This window comes from Falco biarmicus, chromosome 15, assembly GCF_023638135.1.
Source record: "Falco biarmicus isolate bFalBia1 chromosome 15, bFalBia1.pri, whole genome shotgun sequence".
Classification (NCBI taxonomy): domain Eukaryota; kingdom Metazoa; phylum Chordata; class Aves; order Falconiformes; family Falconidae; genus Falco; species Falco biarmicus.
In genome coordinates this window covers 3,103,928-3,130,682 of record NC_079302.1, presented here as the reverse complement: position 1 = coordinate 3,130,682, position 26,755 = coordinate 3,103,928, and the positions used below count along the sequence as shown (strand labels likewise).

Below are 26,755 nucleotides of genomic sequence, written 5' to 3'. Positions count from 1 at the left end.
AGGAGCGCATTTGCAGTGACAAACACGACAGCTGAATTCACCAGTCGGGTCAGGTCTGCTCCCCAGTAATGTAAAGAAGCAAAGTGTCAGATCGTGGAGCCCTAATAACAAAAATTTGGGGATGGCAGGCAGAGAAGGATCGTCCCTGGGCAATGCCAAAGTTTGCTTCTCTAGAACTGCTGGCGAGATGGACTTAAGCATCTTCTGCACGCAGCAAATGTGCAGGCATAAGCTGCTGCACATTTGCCATATGTAGCTCGGACTCAAGGAGGGTGGGACATACTGTTGCTCACCTCATTATTTCTGTCTGGACACTCAGGCAATTAAATTAGCCCCTGATCCGTCACATACAGGATGTTGTCATATTTATGAAAATGGCTAGAAATTTTCATTGCCATGTATTTTGAAGATTAAATTTTTCACAAAGCGTAGACTCTCAAGCCTATTAGAAGGCTTTACCTGTTCACTGTTTGCCTGCTGGATTCCGCCTACCATCATTTAAACTTTAAAAACTAATTATTAAGTATTATTGCTTTTTTTTTATAACACTGGCTAATTGTGCTCTGTGATGTACAGTGGTTTATTATTTATTTGAAATGCTAGGATGGATAATTACTAAACATCTTTTAATATAACTGTGGTTAAAAGGTAAAGAAATTTTAAAATTTTTTCCAGTGCCATTTCATTAGTTATCTCCTCTGTGGCTTATTTACTATACAGTGGGTTTCTTTGGGCTTTGTGTGATCCAATTTCGAAGTCAAATACACGGGGAAAAAGCAGTATGCATGTTGGTAGGTAAATAAAAGCCAAGTATCAGAGGGCATACTTGGTGAGCTATACATCTCCTGCACCCCTGGGGAGTCTGATTTACCCCTTTCTTCTTTCCTGTGCTTTTATCTTCTTGCTATGGTAAATGCTTAAGTATGACCTATTACCCCCTCCTCCTCCTTAAATCTTGTCTCCCCAGAAAGCATCCCAGAGTGTGAAACTAGGATTTAACGGAGGTTGTGAAGTAACTCCTGTAGTACACTGTTGGAGTCCTTGCACTTGGGCTGTTAGGGTTACCGCAAGGTACAGCCGCAGGTTTTTCTAGAGTAAAATATTGGTACCAGGAGGAGAACAGGTTTCTAGGAGCACCTTGGTGTTCCGAAAGAAATTACAAATGTAAGAGGAAGTATTTCCAGAATACCTGTATTAACTGTGATTTTGAGGCCCAATTCTGCCTGTGTTACTCAGCTGGAGTAATTTACTAAGTGTAAGTAGTCTCGCTGCTTGGTGCGCTGTGGCAAGGTCATTCAGGGTGCCAGTCTTAATGATCTTATTTTGCTGGTCTAATATGTTGATTTTTGAAGAAAAAAAGTAGCATGTTCTGTATTAAATATGAAAAAAATGCTTTTTATGAGCACATGCTGTATGGAATCTTTATATTAATAGCATCTTGGCATTTTACACTCCCAAGGCAGTCTCAGAAACCATGCAAGGGCTGAAAATCTGGTTTGTAAGTGCTGTAATTTGTATCAGGACCAGATTTGATCAAGTCCAAATGTTTTGGGTTGTTTTTGTTGGTGTTTTATTTTTTTCTTTTCTTTTCTCAAATGCTGAATCCATTTTAAGCCTTTATTCATCTCTATAAGAACAGCCAGCGATATAGTGTCAGACTCAGTCTGTAGGATATAAAGTTATTGTGTGAATAAAAACCTGGTAATCTAAGTCAAAATAATTCATGCATTAATGGGGTGGAAGAAGGAGTAACTTTTGCTGACACTTCTTTAAATTCCTTTACAAATGGCTTTCAAACTGAGCTCACTGCGGCCCTTGCTCCGTGCATACCTCTTAGCAGCCTTCAGGATAACATTATCGGGTTGTCACTTTTATTGCTGCATGACTTCTGATTTACGTTTTGGCCATCAAAGTTGCCAAAAGACGGTGATTTTATATACAAGAGTACTCTGTAGATTCGGCTTGCTTTGTTCAGCAATTTCCTTTACGCGCTTTAGTAAGCCTTAAGTTTTCCTAAGAATTAAAAATGTTGTTACCAGACGTTTGTGCTTCCCATGGACTAGAAAGAAGTTTTGAGTTGGTCAGGGAAAAGACTGTCAGCAGCCCGGGGAACATTCCTGCAATGCACTGGTGTTAAGACACTTTGATAATTCCTTTCTGATGTTGTGAGAAAACCACATTTTAAATTTCTCTGCTTTAAAAACTTGTGTTTTGATTGTAAAAATCAGTAATTTTAACCTTCTAAAAGCAAGATTTTGTGCTGCTCTGGTGAGCTTTAGTTCTGTTTTCCAATTGTGTGGCCACACACATGCACGGTGCCTAGTTTGGGGTGCGATTTTTGTTTTTTTCGTTTTTTTTTCTCCCCCTTCCCCTCCCGCCTCTTCCCCCTCCATTGATACAAACTTTTCAGTATGCGGGTAGAACGTTAGTCAAGTTGAACTTAATGCATACAAGTATTACTGAACAAAAATATGTGCTTCTAGCACTTATTTTAGGTTATATGCTAGTTTTACATTATCCCAGCTGGGTATTAAACTGAGTTACAGAACTGGCAGTATGTTGGGGAAAACCAGATGTGTACTCTAAGAAAACAATAGTTTTGGGTCCAGAGCTTTCATTGAAGTCTGCTTCAAATTCACACTCCATATTCCTCTCCCTTTTCTCACCGAAAAAAAAAATATAATAAAAATTGAGAGTTGTTCAAAAATGCATTTTAAAAAATCCAAAATGATGATCGGAAAGTTTAACATGTATGCAAATGCTATCTGGATATGGCTTCAGAAAGTAAAGACCTTTGGCTGGCCTGGAGGCTCAGCTGGTAGCGAAATATATTGCCGTGTGGGAGACCCTGATTTAAGTTCAACCACAGGCCATTAAGGTCTGGAAGCTCCACATAGGTGAAACTTTCAGCTCTACAGCAAAGCGGTGGAGGATTTGGAGGCTCTCTTACTGGTGGTTGGCTCCTCCAAGTACATCCCGAAGTAACACTCTGCCGTGGATTCCACTGAAGTAGAAAATGAACGCAAATGGTAAACAAATGGGCGGCTACACGGGGGCGCACGGATGGGTGCGCAAAACCGTGGAGAGCCACCAGGGCTGGTGCTGTTGAAGGGTGAAGTTGACCTGACAAGAGACATATGGTTGAAGTTTAATTCACTGGGGATAACAGGCACTCAACTACTGTGCCAATTGTTTTCCACCCCCAAAGCAGAGAGGTTTTAATGATTTATAGCAGAAAAGGGTGTATGTGTTACCTAATGTGTTTAGAATGACTTGATACAGTTTTCGGAGCAGTGCGGGATGTGAAGTGAATAAACAGTCGCTTCTTACTCTTCTGTGTTCAGAATTTCAACAGCAGAGTTCTGGTCATCTTCTGTAGCGTGAGTTTCTCTGAAAATGCTTTTCCATGCAGAACTTCATGTTGTAGGCTAATACATGCAAGCAAAAAATAAATTTTGAAAATCACTACCAGGAAAATGCTTCTACTTGTGTTCTCAAGGTGGAATCTGACTGGCAATTCACATTCTTAAACATTTGTATAATTCATAAATGTCAGGTTACTGGCTCCCACTTGAGGGCAGAAAAAAAAATAATGGAGGAAATTAATTCAGTAACCAGGAATTCATTTGCAGAATTGGGAAAGCATCATCTGCAGTACCGTAACATGTAGTACATGACTTAGTCAAACAAACTGACACTCTGTTAGGATTCATTTTCATTTTATGACTTTAAATTAGAAAAAACATGTTTGCATCATTGCAAAGGCTGGTGTGAAAGAAGCACCAATTCCCAAGCTCTTCTCCAGGGTATTAGAAACATTTGTCCACTTAGTGCATTGACTAAAGGGAAAGCACATGTGAGGTTGCGTTACTGAGCGGGCTTCTGATGGCGAGGCTAGGCAGAAATGGTACGGCTCGTGTGGAGGGAAGTATGTGTAACCGATGCCTTATCGGTGAGCTTTGGAAATCAGAGGACGGTGATTTGTGTTAGGCTGATGTTATTAAATTTGTCAAAATGATGATAGTTTTAAAAATGACAGAGGCTATATGGAAGAACATCCACTGCGATGAAAGAAATCAATCATTTTTCGTAATTGCTTTTGTTTGAGAACTATTGTCTGAAAATGTTTCTGACATGAAACATAAGATTTTCTGAGGTGGAACGTGATACATAGCTTATAATATACATCTGCTTTTAGTTTTGGTCTTCGTTGGAGCACACTGAGCAGTTCACAGCAACGCTATCTTTTTCAGTGTGAATAATTTAAATGAAGAAGATAAAGCTTCTATTATTTTGGATTATTTTTACATGAACTTCACTAATAGATAAAAGCCCAGATTAGAGATATAATTGGGTATTTCAATTATCTTTCTACCCCTATCCTGTAACTTTTTGTACGGGTATTCTGAGGAGTCCAGGTGTTCTTCTCATATGTTTTTCATTTGAAAAAAACAGCCGTTTCATATGTTTTATTTCTAGCCTAAATTCTGGAGTACATATTGCCCTGATGTGAACAGAACTCCCCGTGTTTGAGCACCTACAGCTCTGTCATTGCTGAGATCTGAGTGGAAAAGCAGAACTAAAGACGACAGAGACTGATGGGGCTGGGGACCCGGTGGCTGTCAGTGGGTTGGGGAGCACCTCCCTTCGCTGGAGGGAAAGAGCCCTGAGTGTCTGAACCTGCTCTTTAACTTCTCTCAAGTTTACACTTTTTCTTGTCCTTTCTGGGATTTTTTTTTCCCCTTGAATTATGTCTACAGCGTTCTTTTTTTTTGTGCAAGTTACTGTAAGAAACTTATTAATGTAATTCGGGTAATTCTCAGGAGTACTGCTTTCTTACTTAAGTATTCTTTAATTGACAGCTCCTGGCTTAGAACTTTCTTCAGCTTCTGATTTATAGTTCAGGCACACTTACAGTTAACTCCCCGCCATGGTGTGCCTACCGTCCTTCTTCTGCTTTTCTTTTGAAGCCATTCTGTCCTTCTGATACTGATTGATACAAATTGAGCTGATTACATCATTTCGTAATTAAAGTGCAGGAGGCGATACATTCATTTTCTTCTCCTTAGGACTTTCCCTGAACGCTGCAATACTAGAACTTTTCTGTTCCTCTGTGTATAAAGGGCTCATGCGGTTGTCGCATGTGCTGCTTTTCCCATCCATATTTCTCAAATTTAATAGGATCCTGCAGTGTACGGTAGGAGCAGTGTTTTGTTACCCTAGCAACGAGAGCCAAACTTTTAGATGTTGTTTTGCTAGTATTTTTTTAAAAAAATAAATCACTGCCAGTTATGATGTAAACATTTGCAGTTCCCCCCAGATGTCTTTTCTTTTTGGAATCAAAGTAAAATCACCTTTCTGAGGGGAAACCGAGAAATTGTTTTAGACGCTGTTAAGCACAATAACAGATGCATGTGATTCTGGTAGATCCTCAGTGATCTGCTCTTACTACTTTTTTAAGTGGCATATTTACTACTAGCCTCATTGGAGATGATGTACCCTCTCATCAGCACTGTGTCCAAATTGTAGTTTTAAGTTATTTATGAAAGGATTGAATGCTGTTCCTGCTGAAATTGCCTGACGACTTTAGCAGAATTACATAGTAAATGCTGAAAGTACTTCAGCGTTTATCTTGACCTTTTGTTTTAAGCATAACTAATCCCATCAGGAATTTGAGACTGGAGGATGGGACCAGCAGGGTGACATTTGAAGCCATGTTTACATTTATTAGGCTAGCAGGGACTTGCCACATAAAAATGTAAAGGAAGACAGTCCTTTAGGACCGAGGTCTCCTCCCCCCCCCTTGGCTACGTTATGTCACAACAAAAAATTTCCCACCAACCAGATGCTGTGTGACTCACCATTTATTATTCACTGGAATAACCTTTGCCGGTGCTGGTCAGTTGAAGGGAGTCTGGGTCGCTCATCTGTGACTTGTTTCTTGAGCATTTGCACTCAGCAGCTACAGTTTAGTATTTTTCTCTGAACTATCCAGCCATTTCTTAATTGCACTCCGTTGTACGCTGAATAAAACCCAAAAATAACATTCTGTTGGGAAAAAAAACATTCAAGCCAAAGGCTTCTTTAGTATGGCTCAAAATAGTGAATTATCATAGAGACATTTAATTGTCCACTCTTGAAAAATCTTCCTCTTGGAAGCAGTTCCATTGATTGTACCATACTTACTGTGAACAGTAAGCCATTTAATCACAAAATGTTGTAATTGCGTGGATTTGAATGTTATTTACTCTTCTTAGATTGAATTAACTCAAAAGATTTTGTAAGCTGTAACAGAAGGATGAGCTGAAATGCTTAATGTTTTTTTTTTATATATATATATATATGTTTGTTTGTTTGTTTGTTTTTCCCTTGCCAAAAGATTATAGGGATATATGAAATAATTTTTGGTGGGTTCATTACCCGGCAGTCACAGCTCCATATGCGTGCATGGAGCTCATATGATGTAGAACATGGGTTCTCACCAGAAAAGAAATAAAGCGATTAATTAACCAGAGCCTTGAGAAGGTGGGCACGAACTACCGAACCCACCTAATTGAGGGAGCCCTGGCACACGCAGGCACGTCACGCTGCCTTTTGTGTGACAGCTGAAATGGAGCTGCAGGGTATGGGAAGCGCGCCGTCTGAGGAGAGCTGTCAGGTAACCCCAGGCTGTTCTGGGAAGTTCCCTGTGGTGGGCAGTTTGTGAAGAGTGTCTTCAGACGAAAGGTGGGTCAGATGAACGAGACCACGATACGGATTTCCTTACAAGCCTCGTACTTCCTAATAGCCTCTTTAATTTGATCCAGTGAAGTTAGATGAGGTAACCCTTCTTTCCGTAACCAAGTCACTTTTACTGAAATTACATCTGCAGTTGAACTGCCAATTAATTATAATCAAGTCTTGCACGTGTGCTAGTTCAAAATGTATTTTCAATGGAAGCCTGTGTTTTGTGTTGATGTATTTTACATCATGACCTAAGCCCATGTCTGCCTGAAGCCAAAGGAGGGACCCCACTTGGCTTCCATGGGATGCGACCCCAGAGCACCTTGAGAACAGTATCTTTCTTTGCTTCGTTATCTGTTGATGGTGACAGATACTTTGCTGTCTGTCTACAGGTGATACTGAATTAAAATACTACTGATGTAAACGTGGACTACTTACAGTTAGGATTTCACATAATCTCATTCTATTTCCATCACATGATACAAAGCTTGATTTAGACTTTTATTTCTTAGGAATTAACTTTGCGTCTCTTTCAGCCAGTGTAATAGTTCACAGATAAAGTTTTAATTACACTGATTACCCTTTTGTGTTCAATACCGATGGCTTCTCCAGGGAGCTGTTAGTCTGTTGAGGGACCCCCAGCTTGCCACGGAAGAGTATGTGCGTTGACCCAGTGAAAGCGTGAGATACTTCTAACAACTGCACCTTTGCTTTAGGCATCCACTATAAATGTAGGCAGGACGCGTTTAACCTGGAGAGAGATCGTGAGCCTCATGGGTTTATTTGCATATTATGTGTTTTCCAAATACCGTATGTAGAAAAAAATTGGGTCAGATTGCTTATTTTAGTTGGACTGTGCTTAGGAAAGGGTCAGAGAGACAGTGCTGGTGGGAGCAGGTGCTTTTTTAACAAAAGACAACATGAACTGTATTAACTGGGTCTTTTTCTGCGCCTTATGTTTGTCTAGTTTATTTACCAAATTCGATATGAATGCTTTTCAAAGACTTCAGAATAATTATTTCTAAATTATTTAAAACAGAAAAAAAAAGCTTGTATGGGGAATGTTAAGAAAGAACATGAACTTCTGCCACGCTTTCCCGTTCGGAACTTCACGCAGCGCTGTGCATCTCATTTTTCTTTGCTCAGGGCCCATGACAGCATTTCACCGATATCTGCTACTCTCCGTAAAACCATAGTGCTGGAAAATATCGGCGGCTTTACTCCGTGAAGTTAGTCTCCAGAGGCGGAGGCTTGCTCCTGGGGCTCGCTGAGCCTCGCGCGCTTTTGGGGCTCGCTGCAGCGGCGCTCTCGGAAGCAAGGCGGTGTGTCGTGAAAGGGCTTTTGAGGGTACAGGCAGTTTATATACACTAAGCCACAATTTGCCGTCACTTATCTAGCTCCGTCCAACCGCAGCAGCCAGGAAGATGGACGGTTTTTTGTGAAGTTTGTTTAAGTAACCACAATACCTGTAGTTTGTGCTCGTGCATTTCTCCAGTTTGTGTCGAGGCGCATTAAGGGAATCTCGGAGCAGACGTTACAGAGCAGAGCTGCACTGCGGTATATACTCCAAGTAAAAGCAGATGAAGTGGTTTATTATTTGTTATGCAAGGAAATAATGCCACTGATAAAAATGTACTCTGGAATTATTCTTTTCATTTTTCCACACTTAGCAGAGCTGAAATCAGTTTCACTTTTCATGCCTGTTAGTTTGGGGAATTTAAAGGAGGTGCTCTCGGTTATATGACTCTGTAGGGGTGTTAGTTAATGAAGTTTTGACAGATTTAAGGTCACATTTTGCATGGTTCAATTCAGCACACTTAGTAATGCACAGCAGGGAGAGTTCCTCTCTCTCTCTGAACTGCTATATATTAGACTTTTATATATGCTGAATTTATTTTTGTATTGGCACACTTTATGTAAGAAATAAATAGCAAATTTAGGTACAAGTTGTTGTTGGAGTAAGGAAAGGACTCCAAGTAACGCTTTATGAACTAGATCATTGACTTCAGAATGATACTTTAATCTTTAAGAGCAGTGGATCCTTTTTATATTGCTTTCAGTTCCCTTAGATCAAACATACTTTTATTTTAAGAGAAACTTACGGGGACATTAATGGGAATATATTACCTTAACATTACCAAAGCTCTTGCTGCGTGATTTTCTGCAGAACCCTTATCGTACAGCACCGCAGTATTTGTGGACAGGTGAGTGGAGCTCCGTGGGTTTGGGTGATGGAAGCTGCTAACAGGACATGTGATTCAGGGAATCAGACTTCGGTAGCTGCTTCATTGCTGCTGGGTCTCTCAGCACCCTTATTTTTTCCTCTCTCCTTCTCTCCGTAGCCCAGCCCATACCTGGTACCTTGCTCAAGGGGACTTCATAGATGAATCTTTTCTTGGGCATCAGTTGCTTTGACGTTTTGATGTGACCTATCTGGGCACAGACATTCCGAAGAGTGTGATTTTTAATTCAATAAATATGCTCTGTTTAGAGGAAGTGTTTAGAAGGCAATTAGTAAAGAATTAGAACATTAGCATACGTAATGTGGATCGGCGTTACTTATTAAAAATGGGCTATTTTTTATGAGTTTGACTGACAGTATACTGATGTGCTTTCTATTTCCGATGCGCTGTTCCAATAATTTGAAAATGTAGCCCTGTAGCAAATGATTGAAGCCAGTGTGAACTTTATTCAAAAGAATTTAGTTGATGTATTGCAAAAAGCAATTTTAGGCCTTCCAATTTTTATTTTCTGGTGTTTTCCCACAAATATCTCTGGCTAATGCTATTCAGCATTTAAATCAAAGATATGAAAGGAAATGAATAATTAGTGATGTGTAATTAAATGCTAAGTAATGAAAGTAACAGGTCACTTTCACACTCTGACCTAGATTACTAGATATGATTGACTCAGCTTTCCTTTTAATAAAGCTAGATGCAAAGTAATGTATTTTTCTAAGAATAAATAAATAAAGAAATATTCCAGAATTATTTTATTATACCAGTGAAGGTTTGGTGGCCTGCTCGACGGACTAAAATAAACTCTTTCACCTCCCAAAGCTTTTCCTGCAGGGAGCAATGAGAAGACATCAGAGATGGGGCAGTATGTTACATGCTCCGTGCTATTCTGTAGGCTGAAGTATTTAAAATAAAGATGGGAAAACCTCTAAAAGAGATGTTCTACTTCAAAAAGCAGTTGTGGTTTTAGTGGAAATTGCTTTGTGTAGGGGTCTTTTAATTTATGCCATGTAAGACAAACTAGACAATGAGTAGCCTTTTGTAAGAATAAAATAGAAAAACCTGTGAATTTCTGGAAGCTCCCTGGTGGCTGGATATGAAACACGTTGTTGGAGTACACATTATGGCCTTGGAGGGTTTTTTCTCTTGTGGTTATGCTGGTAAAAATGAAATTATAATCAGAACAAGTTCAGCTTGAAAACCAAAAAATTATGATGTGTAATTATTTTGGAAAAAATGTGAGTGGTATGTATTTTTCCTTTTTGCTTGGTTTTAGCGTGATCTTAGTAGTTTGATGTCAGACATACAGCCGTAAATGTGAACCTTAGAAAGAAGAGAGGCCTTGTATTTTGGAGGTTTCTGCTTAAGAAAGGGTGGCCAGTAAGGGATCCTGGAGGATGGGTTACATCTGCCATGTGCTTACTCGCACCTCGGTGTGCTTCTCATCACTGATTACTGGGAGAGAAAAGCTGCATATTTTGTCTGCAGCACTGTGAGCCATCTGTCTTCCTTATCTTCTTGGGAGAGGAACTTCCAGTCTTTTATTGCTGTTCATGTTTTGAAAAGTTGGGAAGATAAAACTTAGTCCTTAAAACTGTCCTGTAATTCTAGCAAAATACTTACTGCTTGATTTTAAATACAGCACGGAAAGTATGCAGCAGTGTGTAGTGATCCTTGGTCCATACTGTATTTGTTCTGAAGAAGTACAGGTTGAATGTGTATTTATTTCTCCACAAAGATTACACATCATCAGGCTCTATGCATTCATACTTTATATACATGTGGGACAGATTAAATAAAGCGCAGGGGTCACCGTGGATTTCATTGAACACTGCTTGATCTTAGCGTGCTGATGACTGCTGCTTCGAGAACAGTTAGGTCACTCCATCCTTTGCTGCCACTCCTTTTTGGCACATTAACACTTTAATTTTATTGGAACTGGATTGTAAAATCATCAAACTAACTTTGTATCAGCCAGCCTCAGATCTGAGCTTTTCAACACGGTTGACCTTGGTTAAATTGAACCAAATAGCTTGAAGAGGAAGGGGTGTAAAGTAAGAGCACGTTGCCAATTTTCCTTTGTATTTTAGTATCCTCCATACTGGACGTGTTTCCTAGTGTTGGGTCTTGCTCTGCTTCATCAAGTGAAATGAAGAACTACAAAAGACAAATCTTATGGAAGAAACTCTTCGTTTCTTTCATACAGCTGCGTTCTTGCGACATTCTGGATTGTCTGTTCCAGATTCCTCAGTAAGTGCCAAGGTGACAGAGGCCTTGATTAGTCTAAGCCTCTGATGGTTTTAATGGAACTCATTAATTTCTAATACTAAAACGTTTTGAGTTCTGGACCTAAATACAGGGTCTAGTGGCTCCAGGTAAACTCATCTCTAAGCTTGTAAATCCACTAAATGAGTGTTTCGTTGGCACTAAATACAGTGGATGTTTTTAGTCTTACGGCTCCATCAAGAAAGCTTTAAGACTGAAAAGAACCAGCTAGAGGCGGTTATCTTCTTTTTTTGTGAACATGTTTATCAACAGAGCTTCTTATCACTTGAAGGAGCTGTTTTTGCTGTTTCGATATATTCATGTAATTTTGCCATCCATGAATGACAGTGTAGGAAGATGATGGGCAGGCATTTTCCTAATTTATTGTTTTCTAGGAATCATGTAAACCCATAACCACCCTCACATTTCTGGGCCCAAACTGTTGTTTTTGCCAATCTTTTAGCTGGAGCATGTCACTGAGATCTTTCCCTTTTCCTATGCACAACTCATTTCTTTCGTGCAACATTTGCTGAAATGGTTATTTGCTGGCTCTAAGTGTTACAGGATTTTCAGATGTGAACCTTATATAAACAACCACTCTTTCAGTGATTCAAAACCTCATTTTTTTTTAGAAACGTCATCTTTTATTGCATTCCTGTGTTAGAAATGGGAAGAAATGATGGAAAAAAGACACCAAAATGCCAATGTGTCTTGTTTTTGAGCTTTTTATAGGTAGGCAAACATATGTGCTTGCCTAGATTAATAAAAAAGCTCACAACAGCAGTAGCAAGAATGTGTTTTAGAAGGCTCAATCTGGCAAGGACCAGACTGAGGAATGGGCTTTTTTGATAAACAAACTCCAGCTATCCCAAAACAGTTACCTATTTTTGAAGACTGGGGTCTAGAGAAATATTTTGAGTTATGGGCTTCTAGAAGAATCATTCCCAATGATAAGTAAAATCAGCTGAGGATGTGATATGAATTGAAATATGGCTGGAAACTATGCTTGAATAATTTTGGAAGAAACTGAAGGAAAACCTTTTACATTTTAATCTTTTTTTTTTTAAATTTTATTTCCTGCCCTGGCAGTTGAATGTTAAATGGGAACTATTAGTTATGGGCTAAAATGGTCTTTAAATGGAAAGGAAGGGAGCAGAGAAAGTAGCTGGTTTTCATTATTAATACTAATTTTATTATTATGTTTTATATGGCAAGCATCTCACTGAAGAAGGGACGAAAAGCAGAAATCCAGGACCTTCAGGCTCAAAAGCTCGCATGTCCCAAATCATCAAGACTTTGAAGGGAGAATGATAGAGAAGAAAAGGGGGAGAGGGGAGGGAAAAAACCCCAAGAGAAAGGCCAAGACTGAGGTCAGTGAGGTGCCACTGCAAGGGCTGCGCTCCTGCTGCAGCCCCCGTGAGGAAGCCTGGGTTTGTTAATGCGCTGTGAGGGGGGACGGGACGTATGGGCACAGTGTGCTTGGGGTGGGCAGGAGGGAGCTGCCTGTCCCTTAGCTCGTTTTATCAAATCTGTCAGCTCTTGTGTGGCTCACTGAAAGCTTATGGAGCTTTCAGGAAAATAAATGTTTGGTGAAAGAGACTGTGGTTCTGTATTCACGAACAATGCCAGGAGTTCACACTTCATTTTAAACATCCGAACAAAATACTTTTCCTTCTGGTATTTCTAGCACCATTTAAAATCAAAACTAATAGAAATGCATTTATATTTCTGTCTGAAGGTGTTAGGGAACATTCTTATTCTGTCAGGCAACGGGACTAGTGAGAGAAGGGGCTCTTTCATGCTTGCTTTTTAATTCAGGCAAGTTGTCTTCACCAGGGTCACCGTGCAGTGTGGTGATCTTTGAGGCAGCAAGGGCTGGGACACGAAGGCTTGCCAAGACTGGGCCAGGTCACAAAATGTGCTCGAGAGCATTGGTGGCTTCCAAACCTTCCCAAAGGCTTACATCTCTAAGATACTTGGAAGTATCTTACAGGCGTTTCCTAAACTGTTCGGCTTTGTCTTGATAAATGTTTTTTCGCTAGGTTTTATATTTGGGGAAAAGCATGTATCTGTGGTTGTAACTGCAGGCTTTGAAAGAACAGAAGAATTTCGCGAGCTGCACCGTTCCAGCTGTGCAATTGCTTATGCTTGCAGTGGAAATAATTGTGCAACGTAAAGAGTGGGCTCCGGCTCCGTGAGAGCTAAAGGTCTTGTCACTGTCAAGACAAATCTTAGCGCTGACAGCAAGCAATAATAGATGGCCAAATGTACTTTTTCTAAATACTCTACTAACAAAGAAAACACTTCTTGTTCTGCTTGTTCATTTTAAAGGCACTCTTTTTTAGAAAGATTAAATTTGTCTTGAACTCCCACTAGCCTGCGTTAGCTGGAGCAACACTCCATGTCAGATACCTCCGTGCTTTTGTGCCCAAGTGAAAGGGAAGGGTGACTTCAAGCTTCTTGTTCTGTGTGTGTGTTAAGAGCATGAATTAATCCATTTTCTTAGGTGCGAAGTTTACTATTTTCAGTTTAACCGTATTGCGCTACCTGTTTTGGACCAGTAAGGCAGGATGTTGGAGAAGCCCTGTGGAATCGGGAAGAGAACTTCTTTTTCAGGGTGGGTTGTTTATTTTTTTGGTACAATTCCTTTATTTTAAGGTCAAGGACAGGTAAGAACTACAGAGTTTAGTGTTGGTTTGGAAGTGAAGCGAGCAGCCAAAGAAAAGACATATACTTGTACCTGCCCCATTTGCGAAAGGCTCTGCTACCCAGCTCCTCCACAAACCCCACGTTGTGTAAAGATGTTGATCCCTTTATGTCTTTCATTTTTGCAGCCTCGCTATAGTTTGATATAAAACTTATGACATGAACAGAGCAAAACTATTAGGCGAGGCTGATTGAAATTATAGGGCTGAAGTTAAATCCTGTTTTTATCTGGGGAAGCATGGTTATACTGATTAGAGAGCCTGTTCAATCCACTTGAATCCACTCCGTGGACTCTGTCCTTTATTATGTTTGTTTGTATCTGTCTGTCTTTCTACCAGCATGTATTTTGAGATAACTTACCCCCTGGGACCTTTCTCCCCTCTCTTAAAGGAAATGGGGATATCTGTTTTTATAAGGCACTGTGAATACCATGGAACAAAAAGGTTTTTCAAATACAAGCAGAATGCAAGGACCATAACGAAACTTGCCACTCTAGTTGCCAAAGTCGGGCTTTTTCTGAACAAAACATTTAGTGCTGTTTGTGAGATGCAGAAAGGGTGACATCAGTCATAGTTCCTCAGCATAACAAAACTTGTAGCGTATTTTTAAGCTAAGACAGAAGCATAATAAATTTATCATGATCCCCAGTAATGTGTAGAGAAAATGTAATTTATTGCTCTTTTTTATGTCAGTTCCGTTAGATTTTCCTATCTGGATATGCCTGAGATCATGATAAATTGTGTTATGAATATGGTGTGATTAGGTAAGCGCTATCTTTAGTAAGCTGCAGGTCATGATCGTGTCACATTTGACAGAGGCGCTCAGACATACAAAGTGGGATCAAGTGTTCCAGGCTGATCCTGGGACTGGGTTGATGCTCTGTTTGGTTTAGCAGATTAATCACAAGGTACAGTGCCATTGAGGCTACAGAAACAGCTTTTTTTCCAAATCCCTTTTTTTAAAAAAAAAAACCCAACTAAAAAAAAAGGGGGGGTAAAGATGGCAGTTCTCCCCTTCTACTCTCGTCCATTTGTATCTTAATTTCAGAAGCTGTACGGTAATTCAAATAGAAATTGCAAAACAGTAATTTTGTTCAGAGTGCTGTATATGAACTCTGCAAATATTAAGAGCAGCTTGTTGCTCATTCCTTCATTTAAAGTTCCGTCAGATGGTTTAATTTAAGACTGGGATCTTTTTCCTGTTCTTGCTTTTATTCTCATTTGTACAGTGACTGGTTATATAGCCAGTTACGCCACAACAACAAGCTAGGCAGTATTTAATGAAATCTAAGACAGCTATTAATGTTAGCTGTATTAAGTGGAAAACATTAAGAAATCTTTTTTGGCATTAGATTGTTGTTCTTTTAATTTTCAAAATCATACTTTTTCCTTTCCTCCCCCCCCCCCCCCCCCCCCCCCCAAGTGATTTTGAACACATATTAAGTAGTCTGTGCAGGATGGATGAATGGATAAAGAGAATCCTAAAGAAGCAAAATGGTTCTTAGTTTTGAAAAATGGCCCTTTCCTGGCTTCTAAGCGTCCTGACATATTTTCTAACTATAGGGAAAAATGCAAAGCTGGCAATTGGTAGAGAATAAACATACCAGTGCAACATCCAGTGTAGAGCCAATCACCTGGTGTGCAAATCCCAGATAGTCTGGCATGACGCTAGTGGAAGTGAATCCGCCTGGCTTGGCCACGCACCTTCCAGTAGTGAATACTGAAACCCGTAGTCCTTGGGGTCTGTGTAACCAGGACGTGACAAAGAAGGAAAACCTACACCGACGGCAATGCTTACAGTGCTGGATGTCTCATCTCTCCCGTTACCAATCTGATTTTTTCAACCTATAAACTGCAAACCAAGCAAAGTGTGTGCAGCTATCGCTGCTGTGGTTTGGAGCACAACTAATCTTAACTAAACTGGTTTTAATCTGGCTAGCTGGGGGGAACGGAGCGGCAGCAATCACTGTGTGACCTCGGCAATGGAAATTCGTAAATACCTGGGTCTGTCAGCCCCTGCTGATGTTGGCACGTTGTCCATTTTACCTCTGTGAAAACTAGCTCAGCTTCGTCATTACATCCTATAAAATGCTTCCCACTTCTTTGTGAAGGAAAGAGGAATTACAAGTAGTTTATCCAGCAGGAAGACACAATAGGAAAAGCACATGACCATTTACATGAAACCAACAGGGAAGTGTAATTTGACAGTGAAAAGTATTTTATGCAAGTACTGTTGGGGTTTGGGGTTTGGTTTTTTGGGTGTTTTTGGGGTTTTGGGGGGGTTTTTGATGTGGGGGTTTTTGGTGTGAGGGTTTTTTTTTTTTTGGTAGGCAGGATGGTAGAGGTAGGTTATCACCAAGGATCAAACAGGTTTGTTACAACACATAACAGAGTTACTTCATCTTCTCCAGGGTGTTTGCTGTAAAAGGGAGTTCTGCAGAGCACTGGAAGGTGTGCAGTTGAGAACGTACAATAAAAGAGGAAAGCTGGTGTACTATTTAGGCTTCTTTGTTGTAAAACTGTACGTGAGAATGATGGTCTTGTTCAGTCACTTACAATGGTTCTGAAGTTTGTAGTTCAGAAATAAATGAGAAAAAGTACATTTAACTTGCAGGAAATCAATAGGACAGACTGTGACGTGGTTCCGACATTATGTATCGTATAGTTCCAAAACAAATACTCTAGCACGAGAGGATTTTGCTTACTTCTGTAAAAACAAAATGTAGCATCCTTCTGCAGTTTGATGTTGACGGTATCTCAGAACACCCAAGATCCCTATAAAATCCTGACAACACCCCTTAAGGTCATTTATGGAGGTCACCTCTCTTTGCCTCCCACACTCTCTAGAGAAATTCTAGCCTACCCACTCCTTCATGGCCACCCACCCGCAGATCAGCTGAGAAATCATACTTTGTTAAGAAAAACCTTTGTTAAGAATGTTATTTTTTGTTCTTTGTCCTCTCTTCATTGGAAAGATGTCTTTTATTTTCTGCAGTTCAAGTACCATGTTTTAGAAATACATCATTCGCAGCATATAGAAAGTAAAACTGAATATGTGTTTTAGCTGAATTTAAAAAATGAGATTGGTGACATGTCGTTGTTTACAAACATGTATTTTATTCTGATGTGTGTTTCAAGAAGTAAATTAAAAGTAGTCTCATCACAAGAACATTTCTAAGCAAGCACTTATAGAATCAACTGCTCTTTGGTTTTTAAAGCCTGGAGGGGACTTACAGTCTTCACCAGTCAAATGCAAATATGTTCAGAGTCAGCATTAATCAGCAGTAATTCTTAAATCTACACCTTTATATGCGATAGGAATATAAACATGACTGTAAGAAATTGTCAAAAGTTGAATGCCTTTGGGTGCGAGGAGGAGTATCTTGGATCTGTGCCAGTTTATGTAACAGCAAAAGCATTACTCAGTGATACTGTTATGTGCTATTGACGTTACCACACTCTTAGTGTAACCTGCGCTCTCTATCCCACTTAGCCTGTGCAATAATCATTAACAGAATTACGAATCTCATAAGGCAAAATGCGGCAAGCATCTAATATGGGAATCGTTCCATATGTGTACCATGTCCTCTTGGAAACCCACATGATTTAAAGCAACTGTTAGCGATAGACAAGTTTTCTTGTGTTTCTTTTTAATAGTCTTTGGGTTTGCATCTGTTTTAAGTTAAATGGTTCATAATGCATTTCTGATTATGGCTGTTTACAAGCTGCTTTCTCTGTTGCTTTCCCTGCAGGTGTTGCAGGGCGCTCAGCTGATAGCTGTTGCTTCTGCTGAGCCTGCATCAGGGGGTGTTGATGGATCTCCGCTCCAAGGGAGTGATATCCAAGTCCAATATGTGCAGCTGACACCAGTGACAGACCACTCTGCGACTAATCAAGTATGTATACATATCTTTTTGCCATTTGAAAGTGCTTAACTGGATAGAAACATCTGTCAGATGAACTATATATCTAGCCATGAATGCTGCAGTCCCAATGAGTTTACAATCCTTTTTCCAAACAGGCTTAAAAAAAAAAAATTATAATAAGAAACATAATTTTGTTGAAGGTATAAATGGTCTTTGACTATTCCTGCTTCTATGTTCTTGCTCAATGCCTCTAGAGAATAGTTATTTTGGTCATCATTGCTTTTCTGCATCCTTGAAGGCTGAGAGCCACGTTAAAGGACAGGGCAAAAACTGGCTCAGAATCTATCCAAGAAGTATTTTTCAGGCTGAGGTTTCTCTTCAAAACGTTACTCCCTTTCTGACAGCAGTTTTCCAGTTATTTTGATCAACAGGCTGGATTTCCCACAGAAGTCACAATGTTAGCAATTGTAAGTGAACACTTGATCCTCTCAGTTACAGTGGAGGAATATTTTTTTTTTTTTTCCTTTTGAAATCAGTTTGAACAGTCTTGTATCTGAGTCTAGAAAAAGTTTCTCATCGGCTTGAAGCTGTGACTGGTGACAGCACAAGAATGCTGACTTAAAACAGTTGTAAGAAATATTTCTGAAGATGGTTTGCACATTCTTCTGTGAACCCCACTTGGTGAGCGTCTTCTCTAGAGAATGCCAAGTGATTGTGAAAAATAAGCTGCTGCCTGCGAGCCAAAATATAATGGTATCCTTAGCAGCCAATATTTGAGGGGATTTTTGTCTGATACATGCCCAGTTTTCTAGAGAATTCTGATCTGGCTACAAACATTTAGATATTGAGTCTCCTTGCAGGGAGGGAGGCAGGAAATCGCATAAGGAATCACGGGAATCACGTCCAGATTTTGCATGTGCTGCTTCCATGGGCAAGGCAATCTGCAGGTCACTTCGATACACGAAGTTAGAGCACGTTAGTTATCCCAACGGCAAAGGGCCTCGGACAAAAGCTGCGGCCGTGTTGGATGTTGCCCAAGTGCCACCTGCACTGGCTGGTGCCGGTGGGAAAGCCAGAACTCCAAACTCTCTTAGTTGCTCTGGTCCACACTGGCTCCCCACCTGGATGCTACAAAGCGCTTTTCAGAAAAATCGTGCTTCCCGGCAAAAAGCATCGGACTACGGTGTGTGGGTGTGCTGTGCTGCAAGGCGACGTGCCGGTTGTCTGTCCGCTGATCTTCCTGTGCAGATGAGCCCTTAATAGTAATTTTTCCCTCTCTTCGGCTTTGTCTCTGAATTAACCTTCTTGATATTTTATTTATAGTCATTTGTAATAGTACACCTGACAATTAGAGTGTGGCTACAGGGAATTATGCCGTATTTCTTTCAAGTCCTCAAGTACGGCGGGTCCCGTGCAATTAATAAAGCACATAGACATCAGGTAGGGGGAGATGGTTCTCATGGTGCTGTCCTCACCCCAGGCCTGGGAAGTTCTCAAGTTCACCTCTCTCAGACTTCGTCCTGGGTCTGTTCCTCGTGCCCTTCCCGGCTAGCACCTCGTGCAGGGCAGGGGGTGAGTCAGGAACCATCTCCCACACAGCTGGCAGCCACCGGAGGAGTTACTTTTCTCTTCAGGGACACTTTGCACCATGTTAGGTTTTAATATTGTGGTTAACCACAGAGATTTATACAAAACTGAAGAGAAGCAGAAAAGGAATGTGAAATAAGAAGAGTATGAAAGGAAAAACAGACAAGACTAGAAACAAGTTTGCCATAAATATTTCCTCAGTTTACACAAACTGAAAACTAAGGATCTGTTAATGAATTGGAGAAACCAACTTGGTATTTACATTACTCTGAGTTATATGGATAGTTCAATAGCTTTTTTTTGGCTAAAGTTATGGAATAGTCCTGCATGATTTTAGAAAAATCTGTTATCTGAAAAGAAGAATCTTATCTGAAGGGAGAACCCTCTCGGTGAGGCTGTAGTGACACTTTAATCTGTTTTCTTTGGCTTTTAGTCAGGGTACTGAGAGGTTTCAGTGATTTTGTATCTATTTATCAATCAAAGCTTATAAAAGTGGAGTTTATTATCCACCTGATTTTGATGCTGTGCCCTACACAAATTACGTGTTTCAGACATCACAAGTGTGAATTTATTTTATGTCTGAAAACACTGTACCGGTTTTTGTACCGTTATTCTTGAAAGCCACGCCTTTGAAAGCAATCCCACATGAAAGCTGAAGGTAGGAGTGAGGCTGTTTGAAATGAATCCCTTCTGTGACTTCAGCTGAAGCAGACAGCAATAGCCACTTCACTTTAGTATTTTCAATGTATTCAAGCACGATTTTGCATTTGCAAATTAGCTGTAGACAGAAGTATTAATAGTTTGGATTCTGACAGTTCTTTAGTGACTCTAAGCCACATATATAAACACAAACTTAATATACGAACAGTGTTTTGCTGGCATAAAATTGCAAGTTCTTGTTCCGTGGGAGGAGGCGTCATTTGAAATCAGATGCATTTTGGAGATGTAGATTTAGTTGGCTTGTTTTCATGTCTCAATAGCGTTCTTGCTTAGAGCAGCTTGCAAAATTCAGAAATACAGAATATGCTGATGTCAAAGAATATTTGGATTAATTCTGTGCTCAAATTCATATGCTGGTGGTAAACACTGTTAGATTTGGAAAAAAACCCATAATTCCAGATCTAAAGTGTGCTTCTAATCTGGTTGGGCACTCTTCTACTTTTGCTCTGAATCTTGGATAAATACTCAGTACTGCTGTTGTTTCTGTTCTTTGATAATTGTATTACTTCAATACAGTTTTCCCCTAATGAGAAAGAAAACTTCAGTGGTCCCTTACCTGCTATCAGATTTAGCAATCTGATAGAATTATTCACCACTTTGGCACTAATTTATTGAACAATTAAGTAAACACCAAATTACCTATAAAGTTGAACAGGAAAAAATCTTGTACCTGTGTGCGATCGCTGGCAACAAGGCAGAGAGATGAAGAGAAGTAATTTGACAACAAAACCTTAATTTAGGAGCCATGCTTTATGATTTTGAACCTCCAAGTACTTTCATTCGAATAAATCAGTTGTGCCTGTAGAGTAGAACGTAAAGGATGGGAAATCCGGTTGAGTTTCCACCCTTGTGTCTTTGTGGATCATCTTGCAGATGCTAGGCAGAGAGCGTAAAGCAGGGCTTCAAGTAAGACTTTTTCATAACAGAAGTACTGCCACAGAAATAATTCTGTATCCAGAGTGTTACATAAAGCATCTATTAGATGTATTTATGGAGGGAAAATCCATCAAGGGCAGATCTCTGGAATCTGTGGGAGTGTACAGGAAAATACCATTAAATGCTTGCCCTTTCCTTGTAGTTTATCTATGCTTGTGACATTGGCTGCTATCAGGGGAAGGCTTACTGGGTGTGATGGACTTTATCCAAGCCAGTACAGCTGTTCTTAAATGCTATTCATCTTATAGCTCTAAAGACGGAGTTTGTTTCATAATCTAGTTTTCCTTACTCCAGCTAACTTGGCTAAAAGGGCAGCTTGCTATGGGATTATCCTTTCACAGCATAGACTACTGGTAGGCAGTAATTTAATTTTTAAGGTGACTTCCTTTGACAACATGAGTCAATTGTGTTTACTTCAGATTCTTACATGGAGGACTCTTTTTGCTTGGAGAGTGAGTTGAATCAGACCTGTACGAAGAATTATATTTGAGAAAAAAGTTCACTATAGTAATGCTGTTCTCATTGTACACAAAAGAGAGAAAGACTGCAGTGGGTCAAGTCAGCAGTTTTAGGCTGTGTCCTGCATCAGCTGGGGAAAGTCCGAGCACAGGGCAAACAGGTCGTTTTACTCCTCTTACCTACAATAGTTCTGTCACTCTGGGACTTTCTACTTTCTTTTCTATGATCACCCTTGGGGGAGTTTAGTTCCGTAACACTGATCAGCTCTGTGCCCCCGAGCTGTCAGTACGTACATGGTGCTGGGACAAGTCCTTCCGCAGCTTCGGCATGTGTTCTGCCAGGCACGGGTTTTATTTTGTTTCTTTTTAGGGCTGGTTCTTTTTTGGGAAGAGAGAGGGAGTAATTGTTGTCTATTTGCTCTTTTTGTGCCATTCATGGTCTTAAAGATCCTTATCATGATTCCATTATTTCAGCCGTCTCTTTCCAGTCTGAAGGGCATTAGTCTGCTTAGACTTCATGTGGACTCTGTGGTTTTTTTGGTGTATTTTTATGAGTGTATTCCCATTTTGACTCTGTCATAGAGCTGGTATCCATGCAGATTTTGCACTGGTTTATACAAGAACTTTATATTAGTATGATATGTTCACATTCCCTTGGCTGCAGCAATGGAAAGCACTTTTGCATCGATTTACTGATTTCATGTTCCCTTTTGCAGGGCAGCGATACCCTTCAGTCAGCAATCCAGCCAGAAATGCAGATAGAACACGGAGCAATACAAATTCAATAAGAGAATTGTGAAAAGCTGTGTCAACCAAGATGTCAGCAAGCCACAGTCAGAAGTTAAGCGCTGTAGTCTTCGTGCGACAACAGGAGAAGGGAAATGCCTGTTAGACTAATAGTGACACCTTGAACATCTCCTGCAAATAGCAGAGTTCTGATGATCTATCTGGTTGTCCTCACCTGGAATAAATCAGGACCCAGTTACTTAAGCTGGAACTATGTCACTGCATCCATCAGCTGAGGATGTGGCCGTCAGAAAAAAAATAAATGGCCAGCCCTTAGGTACACTTAAAGAGGAAAAAACGTAATGAATCAAACTGTGAGACTAAATTAATGTTTCATCCTGTTCATTTCTTCTGTGAAAGGCGCCTTTTGAATGTCTGCAGATATCTTAGGAAGGGTATTGCTGCTTTGCAATACCTGCTTTACCACCTATAGAAGATCAAGAGCTCAAATATTTTTCACTGTTTAAACAGCTTTTTTTTATTTGCTATGGTGTTTATAACAAAAATGGAAAATATTTAAAAAAAGGAAAATCCCATAACTGCAAGTATTAGCCTTTTGCTGGTGTTTTCTGTTCAGTGTAATGAAAACTGTATTTGCAGAAGACTAACAATTTTGTTCGTACTGTTGCTTAACTACTTTTCTAGGGGAAAATGCTTTTAATGCTGTAATTATGCATTTCTAATGAGAAATAAATGTGTATTTATGAATAGTGCAGCTCTAAGTTGCTCTCTGCCTCAGGAATGAATACGGTTTGACTGGACTGTGCTGTGGGAGAGTAGTTCTGCAGTATTAGAAGACAGATGCTATCTGGCAAGCTCTGCTGTCAAACTGAGAAGGAAGATTAAGTCTGTAAGGAAGATATCGATCTTAGATCATGCAATTATCTAAATTTCCAGTGCAAGAAAAATGTGATAGTTAAGCTTTTGAGTTGCAAATCCTATTTTGTACAATGAATTTATGCCTTTTTTTTTTTTTTTTTTTTTTTTTTTAAATGTGAACAATTCTTCTGAGCTGTTTCCCTTTTAGTTCCACCTACCTCCTTTGTCCAGCAGTGGCAGTACCTCAGTTTGGGATTCATCCATAAAAAGCTGGGCTGCAAAAGTGTGATACCTATCTTGTTAGCAACAGCAAGGTAAAATCCTCTCGCCACCGAAACCTATGGGACATTTGATACCTCTTTCAAGAAAGCTACATTTTCATATTTGCTGAGTTTCAATGGAAAGGATACGTTTGCTCTAACCTGATTATCTTTATGTGCACGTTTTAGAAAAATAGTTACTGGGGGAGGCATTGCTTTGTATTTGTTTTTCAGCTGACTTGCTATATGGTTATTGTCAATATAGGGCTCATAAAGCATTTAATGTGTTAATGAATGAGACATAGCCACAAACTCTAGATGGTTGAATTCAAGATAACTTTTTTTTTTTTTAAATGAAAGAAGGGGTTAAGCACACCCAGTTTCTGGGATTGTTGTCCCTGGTAAGTATTATACTTTATGTAAATTCCTACTTCGCTTTAGGCTATTTCTTGACGCACGAGTACAATCCAAACTGAACCACAGCCTATTGAATACAATGTTTGCAACAGGCCAAGAATTTGGCTACTCTTCAGTTTCTTTTTTTAATAGTGTTTCTCAGAGTGGGTAATGTTTGAAGAGCCTGGCATCCAAACAGAAGCCTAAAAATAAAGCGAGGCCTGTACATTTTAGCATGGCTGTTTAATAATAATTTATCACTTGGAAATGACAGTGAGAAAGCTGGGATAGCAAAGCCACTGTGTGCTGCCACATACCACTGTCTTGCTATATTTGTATTGGCCACAGCAGCTTTCTTGTCATCTTCAGAAAATTTTACTCTTACCCAGCTTTTCTTCTCTGTCCTGGGTATCTTCTCCTTTTGAGCGGAACACAACGTGGATTTTAACTGTAGGGTATCTGTTTCTGTTTCACGGTGCAATTAAGAATTCTGTTCTCTTCACGCTTTTCAGCTCAGGTACAAGATGAAATTGAGTTCAGGAGAGGTTTCCTTTAGCCTGCTGCATGCTAAAAGTGAATGCACAGGCGTGTCGAGCAGTGAAGTAGCATTCACTAGATTACAAGAGAGTGGAATCTACTTCATCAGTGTGGAACAGAGATTTGAATCAATTGAATCAATTGAAATAGGTAAGGAGCACAGCTTAGTAAGATCCTCCACTGCATTCGAATGTTAAGACTGCGTGTTCCTCAAGATTTGAGTGTTTCTCAGTGTTACGTCAACGTTTACATTGGTTAAGCTGTGTCACACTATGTTTATACTTAAGAGAGAAGAGGCTTCAACATTGAGCCAGGTATTCCAATGAGTAATCCTTGTCCCTGTTCCCTTTCTGTAGATTTTGCGTCCTTGGAGGATTTATGTCCTTGTCCAGGGAGGAAATGTCTTCAGGAATGTTTTATGTGTTCTCTAGACATCGCAGGGTGTGTAAGGTACAAAGTAAGTAATTCCTGAGAAGGGTAATTTTCAGGAATGAATTCCCTTCTAGGAAACGCTTGTGACTGCGAAGAGTCTGAGGTTCTGTGCGAGGGTGAAGAGTGTGTTCGTGCAGAGAGTGTCGTAACAGTAACATATCAACATAACAGTAAGAAATCCTAAAAGTATTACAAGATAACTCAAGGAGTTAAAATCTTGCGGGGGTACTGCGGGCTTTGCTGGTGTTCTGCTCAGGTGCCTTGGTGGTGTTCCACCGTGGATGTACTTCTACCCTCGAACACTGTTTGACAGTGTTCAGTAGGTCAGCTGGAAATGCATTCTCATTGTGCCTGCTGCTGTTATTCGCAGCCTCTGCCTTTAAAATGGCAAGGTTCAAACCTTCTGACATCCTTGGGTTTAAGTGTTCTTTTTCTTCCGATGCTGCTTTTGTTCAAGAGGCAGAGATTGAGAACATATGACCAAGAGTCTTCAGGGGGACGTTTTGTCTAAGGTTAGACTAGGATCAGCTGCATGCTTTATTTGTAATTCATCTTGTGACCTGCAGAACGCCGTTTTCATGGGTTTGATTTTGTTGTGTGCAATAATGTTTAGTTAGGCAGGCAGGCCTTGGGGGAGAGGAGCCTCTGGTTATCCTGCTTGGCCTCACTGGTTATTTTTGATACTAAGTTCACTGTAGCCAGGACCTCACCGTTAATCTTGGTGTTGTACTAAAGTTTTTGACATGCAGTTATGGCTGTACAAGGCGGCATGGTACCATTATAATGACCTTTCAGATCATTTAATCTTGAATCCCACCTGAAAGAACATCCATCTCATAAATTCTTAAGGGCTTCTGTGGTCCCGATGTAAAAACTAATCAAACGTCTATGCTTTGATGGATTGTACAAAAAATTGGTTTAAAACCAGTGAAGGATGTGGGTTATTTCTTTGCTGTTTTTCTTTCTTCCATTCCTTGTTAGTTTTACATATTTTGTCTTGCAAAACAAAACTGTAAAAATGAGCACCCTTCTGTGACCCAAATAAACTGGAATGCCTTCGTTAGCTGCATTTTTAGGCATTTCATTATTGACAGTTTGCCTATAAAGCAAGGAATGCTGGCCAAAATGTTGCTCTAGTGTTTGTCTCAGTCATGGAGACCCTGGCATGTGTACGGGTGTGCTCTGGTGGCCCTGTGCTTTATTGCCTGCCTCACAGAACTGCTGTGGTTTCACGTTAGAAAATACAGTGAGAAAACCAATATCTTCCAAACAAAAAAAAGGCCTAGATCACTGTGGCACAAACTTCTGTTGGCAATCAGTATTCCTCCTGAATTCCTAATTATCTAAGTACTGAAAATTTAGAGCCCGAACTGTAATTCAACAAAAACTGTTTCCCATTATCGACAATAAGAATGTTCCTTTCATTTACTGCAATCCCAAAGCGCTTCTGTAAGCGCTGCTGATTTAGATGAGTGCTCAACAGTCAAACCTCATTTCCTTCAATAAAGCCGGGAAGAAGAAAGTCATTCAGTTAGAGTGGTGCCTGGGGTAAACGGAGAGTGCTTTTTTAGGGTGCTGGTACAAATGGACATACTTGATTTTTCTGCTAAACAAGGTTCGACATCTTTGGAGGCTGTTTTATACCCCAAATACAGGAGTAACAGACCGTGCAGCAGGTGGGGGCAGAAGAGTGGTGCGGAGCTGAAGCTGTACCGAAGGGTGTGGGATGCGATTGCCCACGTACAGTTTGGCCAGGGCAAGGGGTTAACGCTCCTTCCCCTTCAAAAGGTGCCAGGGGATTTTTAATCAGGTCTTGTTCTTCAGTATGAAGAATCGGGTGGAAACTGGATGAAAACCCTTTTTTCTTCATCTACAACTTCACAGAGCAAATGTCTCCTTTGACTTTTTTGCTGTTGTCTAAATTTACGTAACTTCAACTTTTGAAAACTTTCTCATGTTTGTTTCCTCTTCGGTTTTTCTAAATTTACACTTTACAAATGAAAGATGTCCTTCAATGGTATTTAATAA

General features: G+C 40.1%; 1 protein-coding gene across 6 annotated transcripts in view; it reads left to right on the top strand.

The window, feature by feature from the left end:
• Positions 1–22,993, top strand: part of BANP (BTG3 associated nuclear protein) — a 152,565-nt gene extending 129,572 nt beyond the window's left edge. For all 6 annotated transcript variants that reach the window (XM_056360665.1, XM_056360664.1, XM_056360663.1 and 3 more), the window contains 2 exons: positions 17,683–17,826; positions 22,214–22,993. In XM_056360665.1, coding sequence (XP_056216640.1) covers positions 17,683–17,826; positions 22,214–22,285 — 216 coding nt within the window. In that variant the 3' untranslated portion in view covers positions 22,286–22,993. The remainder of the gene's footprint in view (positions 1–17,682; positions 17,827–22,213) is intronic.
• The last annotated feature ends 3,762 nt before the right edge of the window (positions 22,994–26,755 follow it).